General features: G+C 33.9%; 1 protein-coding gene across 7 annotated transcripts in view; it reads right to left on the minus strand.

Moving 5' to 3' along the window:
* Rps6ka3 (ribosomal protein S6 kinase A3) overlaps nt 1-6,000 on the minus strand; it is a 118,065-nt gene that overhangs the window by 18,915 nt on the left and 93,150 nt on the right. For all 7 annotated transcript variants that reach the window (XM_017798853.2, XM_008835727.3, XM_017798852.2 and 4 more), the window contains 2 exons: nt 4,229-4,354; nt 2,166-2,255 (listed from right to left, as the gene is read on the minus strand). In XM_017798853.2, the coding sequence (XP_017654342.1) occupies nt 2,166-2,255; nt 4,229-4,354 (216 nt within the window). The remainder of the gene's footprint in view (nt 1-2,165; nt 2,256-4,228; nt 4,355-6,000) is intronic.

Below are 6,000 nucleotides of genomic sequence, written 5' to 3' on the forward strand. Positions count from 1 at the left end.
GCTGGGATTAAAGGCGTGCACCACCACGCCTGGCAATTGGAAGCTCTTATATGCCACTAAACTACTACATAAACATATTTAGGAAAAATTAATATAGTGTAAGAAATTAAAACATTTATTCAAGAAAATTTTACTGTTTACAACCAATGTAGAATATGAAACTTGTAATTTTATACATCCAGGAATATGAAAATAGGGACTGAGATTGATTGTCAGAAAAATATCTTGTAATTCCTGCCTGTGAAACCTAATTCACAATAATCAAAGCAACTATGGGCATGGTATATGAAGGTGCACTCAATTCATATTCTTAGGGCTTGTTTCCCATCTGGATCTACAAGAGATGGTACAATAGTGGACTTTTCTGATTTTCCTGGAGTTTTTGAAAAGACAGAACTTTTGTATTAATGTACATGAAACAAATTAATTATTCTGGTTTTTAATGAACCTGAAAAAAAACACAGTTATACTTAAGAATTCTATAGGAAGATTAAGTTGTAAAGAGACATTCCATGCAACCATAAAGAAGCACACTAGCAAACTCCTAACACAGAAATTGAAAGCTTACTACATTTTGGATTTGTATTCCAAGCAACCCCTAACCAAAATAATTCCTTTTATTAAACTTTAGTTCTTTTTAATTTTCCTGTCATAATACTATTACCAGAGACTTTTATTTAGCTCTCTAAGAGGCCTAAGATACTGTACAGGTGTAAGTCCTAAATATAGAGAAAATTAAGTACTCTCAAATGGTGTACACTGATACAGAGAAGCAGACATATAAATGAAACCCAAAAAAGTGTTTGAGATGCTGTGCTAGAAGTCTGAGGAAGATTTTAGAGACTTGGGAATTTGAAATGAAGAAGAAAAGATCTATAAAAGATATAATGTCACATTTTAATGAGACTAAACTAACATTCTTCATCTAAGAAAAGAGCTTTGGCAAATTAATGTGAGACAACTAGTGTTTTGCCAACACCTAGATAGAGCCTTTGAGCCTACATGAACACCAGCATCGAGAGAGCTGACTACTACCTGGGAAGTGGATACTTTTGGCAAGACTCTGTTATAATAAAAGCCATAGGAGACAAAGGTATTTGAGCATCAGGATAGCCCTGATAAAGGATATCTCACTTGTCCTGGGGGTAGTGATGGGCAGGAAAGGCTTCCTAGGAGGAAGGAGCCCTTAGCAGAATCTTAATTGTGGTAGTTAGTTAGCCAGGCAAAGGGAAATGCTGTTCCCACCTGAGGGAACCCTACATTGAAAGAGCACTATGAGAAAACAAGATATGCTTTCCAAAATCTGTACACTAAAAAAAAGCATGGCTGGAACATAAAGTGTGTGAGGAAGTATGAAAACTGCTACAAAGACAGGGACTTGAGAGCACGAAATACAGGCAGAGAAGCATCACGGATGCATAGGATTATTCATTAACTCTCTTGCTGTTAGTAATGTGGGAACACTGTTTGGAAGCCTTTAGAGAGACAACTCAATCATGAATATTACTATTTGGTATTTGTAAACATGTTCAAATAAATTCATACACTAGGAGTGATAATGTTAAAATTCTGTTTTTAAAGCAAAAGCAGAAAATTATATATTCTTCTTTATAAATAGACAATAAACATTCTTCTCAAGTCTACATTTTATATTTTATTTTTAAAGATATCAGACAAAGTAATGGGCTTCATTATGGGATTTTCACTCATTAAAAAAAAAATGATTCTTTTCTCCCATTCCCCTCCCCCTTCCACACCCTGTCCCCATCCTGCTGGTCCTCTCCTTTCTCTTCACAAGTCCCTCTTCTGATTTTACGTCACATGCATTCTATTACTTTCTTTTTTCCCCTTCTCAATCCTCCCTTAAGATCTCTTTACCACCTCTTATGGTCCCCTTTCTACCTTCATGACCTATACCATTCATATGTGTGTATGCATACACACATAAAAATGAAAATCTAGGATCCACATGAGAGAAAATATGTAGTATTTGTTACTCCAAGTCTGGACTATTTTGCTTAAGGTAATTTCCACTTTCAGCCATCTAAGATTAGTTTTTACGATGATTATCCTGAAGTCTTGGTCTACTATATAATATTTGAAAAATATTTCAAATGTGAGTTAAACAAGCAATTCAAATGATCCTTGTTAAACAGTCTACTTACATCCTTTAGAGTAATAATGTTTGGATGCTGTCCATAACGAAGAAGAATTTCAATTTCTTCTGTTGGGTCTCTTTTGCTTTTATCAATAATCTAAAATGCAAATATTTATCATAAAATTTTATGACATAAACCTTAAATATTTATAGGCATTTAGGTATCATCATATGCAAATATTATACATACAAGCTACTTACCAGTCAAATACTTAGACTGTTGAACTAGAAAGCTAATGTTGATATAGATGGCAAGGTTACTAGGCTACCCAGGAGACCAGTCCCACTAGGTCTCTCCAATGTTAAGTTTGTAGTAAATTTAGGACTTACTCAAATTTCAAAAGCCTCAAGAAAAGTTACTAAAAACACAGCTAACACGTAATTTTTCCTCATCCTTAAATTTCTAAAGCATTTGAGAATTCAGTGAACTTCTAATTCCCTATTGATACAAATATTAAGAGATAAATGTGTCTGTAATACCACTATTAACATCTATTTGTTGAATTGACTTTACCTCTTTTGATTAAGTACTTTAATTGACTATCACATTAGTTGTAAGCTAATTATAAAAATTAAGTAAACAGCTTATTTTGAAAATTAAGTAGCTCTGTACAATACCATATGTAGAATTTCACTTGACTGAGTCCTTCAAAATGCTAATTTGGCTTTTCTAACCCTTTTATGTCAGCTGCTTAATTTTTTTCCTAATGTTTTAATCTGTTCAAACAATATATTTAAAAAGAGACAAGTTGGGCTTTGTTTTTTGAAACAGGGTTTCATGCTGGCCTCAAACTTGCTATTTAGCTGTGGAAGAACTCGAACTCCTCATCCTCCCATTTCCTCTCCCATGTGCTGGGATGTCAGGCACCACACCTGGCTCAATTCTGTCTTTGATTCACTTGGAGTAGCCTGAAACAAATTTTGTGATCTTTGTATGTTCAATTTTGTTAAAAATTTTTTTCGTGAGACAGGTTCTCACTCTGTAGCCCAGACTGGCCTCAAAGTCACCTCATACTGGTGGCAATCATCCTCAAATGGGGCTATTTCTTACAAATATATGGAAGCAGGATCCAATCAAGTATACTATTTCTTTTCTTTCTTTTCATGTTAGCAATTTGACATTTTCATCCACTCCAGAGTTCCAAAAGAGCAATGAACAAGAAAACAGCAAGATAATTGCATTTCTATGGTTCATCTGTGTATCGGACAGAAAGCCTCATGGATAGTGATGTTTCTTTAATGCAATTACATTCAGTTTAATCTATTAATAACAATTAATGTTGCTCTCTTGCTAACTAAACATCAGCTACTCACATTTATAAACTAACAATAAGGTTCAAGGTCAGTTGGAAGCTTTAGATATTACTTGAATTACTTGAAGTGGGAGAACAGAAATTACTATTGTGGACAGTGAAAAGGCAGACGCTTTGAATATATTTTGTTCATTTATAGCTAAAGGTTGAAATTCACACTTTATCACAAAACTAGGTGCTTTGGTTTTGCCTTGAACAATTTTGTCTTAGGAAATTAAAATTGCTCCCGATAATGTTTATGACCATGGCTCTTATTCTTTGAATAAATCACAAAATACTATTAGATGTAAAGAAAGGTATGAACATGTTCACCAGAAATAATATAACATTTGCATACTGTTTTGAGGAATTCCCTAAGACATTGACCATAAAGTAGGGACTATTCAGCGTATAAGGAATGCTATTAAAAATTATGAGAGGTATTAATTGGTACTTCTTACTGTTCACCTCCATAGAAATCAATGATTTCAGATTAAGATCTTTGAAGACACTAATTCAGATACTTAAATTTACCTTAAATTTTTATAAAAAATGGCATTTCTGTCAAAGAGAATTATGCATTTCCTTTTTGAGATAGGTTTTGCCATATTGCATGGACTGACCTGTACCTCATGATTCTCCTGCCTTGGCCTCTTGAACAGTTGGGACTGTAGTCATGTGCCACTATACAGGCACCTGGCTTCGACAAGTGTAATTTTTACTACTGTGTATGAATAACAACTGTTAAGAATTGCATATCAAATCTAAAAAAGTTTACCTTCACTGCAAACTCCATGTTTGTGGCTTTATGTATACATCTCTTGCAAACAGAGTATGAGCCAACGCCAATATCTTCTTTTACTTCATATCCATCAGTAAACTGAATACTGTTCCTGTGTAACTGCTACAGAGAAAACCAAAGATTGATAAAAGAGTTCTGTATTGTCTTTAGTGCATTTCATAATAGGGGAATATTTACTCAGCATGCACTGTTGATGTTATCTGTGAATATAAATGAATATCAGTAAAAATAAAAAATTATTCTTTGTAGTACTTATTTTTCTACAAGTGCATCCTTATAGCCAGAATTAGGCCTTTTAAAGAAGCTTATGTTAATAAGAAAAAATGAAATATGTGTAACAGAGGAAGCAGAATTCATGACCTGCCTATAGCCTTATCCATGATTTGGAATTTTTAAAGATTTATTTTTATGTATGTGTATGTGTGTGTCTATATGCCACATGTGTACATGTGCCTGAGGAGGCCAGAAGAGGGTATCAGATCCCCTCAAGCTGAAGTTATAGATGATAGTGAGCCATTCTATATGAGTGCTGGGAACTGAACTCAGGTCCTCAGAAGTTGTAGCAGGAAGCACTTGCAACTGCTGAGCTGCCACTCTGGGCCTTAGCCTCTTTCAAATAGCTATTCACTCCCCAAACAGTTTTTTTGAAGCACCTTAGCAAAATGAACAGAAGTTTGAGACCCTTGTTATAAAAGAAAAGATTTAGAGTTAGAACATCTAGACTTTTTCAGATGTACCACATAAGGGACAAATAACCACAAATCTGTGTTTTCTCCAAAGGTAAAGGTGAGGATTACATAAAGACAATGTATGTTTAAGTGATATCTGCTGTCATTTTTGGCTTTTATTAGGCATGAAACCTTTCTTTACCTTCAAGTCATCGCTTTATAGAACTTCTGCTAAACAAGTTGTTCGTAAGTTAGGGATTAATGTTGGTAGATAACAGATAGCAAATTGCTGTTTTCCTGAATAGGCTGAGGGAAGCTGTGCTGCTTTTGACTTTATTGATAAGAAATCCTCCAGGCCTATGAGTTTTGTATAGGGTAGTTTTGTAGATTATTTAAATTTGTATTGTCTATGTTAGGCAAGTAAGATATAATTTAAACCTGTCATATATTCATGGGTTTATATAGTAAAAGCAACAGAGTATTGAAACTAAACTTTATTAATTTATTTTTATGTGTATGAAAATTTTGTCTGCATATATGTAAGTGTACCCATGTCATGTAATGCCTACAGGGGAGTTATGGATGGTTGTTAGCTGCCATATATGTGCTGGGAACTGAACTTGAGTCCTTTGCAAGAGCAGCCAGTGCTTAATTGATGATCCATCTCTCCAACCCCATAAACTTTAGAGAAAATTACAAGATGACTAACTCTGAAATAAAACTTTAGAGTAGGGCTGAGAATGAGGTAGAGTGTGTGCCTAGAATTGCTTGAGGACTTGGGTTAAACTCCTAGCACTGCACACACACATAAAAAGGACAACACATAATAAAAAACTTTAGAATAAAATCAAGTTATTACCAAGCAAATTCAACAACCTTAAGCATTAATAATATCCTAAATACAATTCAGTTTTTCAAGAGACAAATCTAGTTCTGTGATTGAAAAGATGAATTAAAATTGAAAATATATTTTTATTTTTAATTGACAAAGGAATTTCACATGTTTATGATGTATAGTATGCCATCTCATACATGTACACAATATGTGATAATCACATGAGGTAAATTAAAATTATCTTC

The sequence above is a fragment of the Nannospalax galili genome, unplaced genomic scaffold (assembly GCF_000622305.1).
Source record: "Nannospalax galili isolate Female #2095 unplaced genomic scaffold, S.galili_v1.0 scaffold217, whole genome shotgun sequence".
Classification (NCBI taxonomy): domain Eukaryota; kingdom Metazoa; phylum Chordata; class Mammalia; order Rodentia; family Spalacidae; genus Nannospalax; species Nannospalax galili.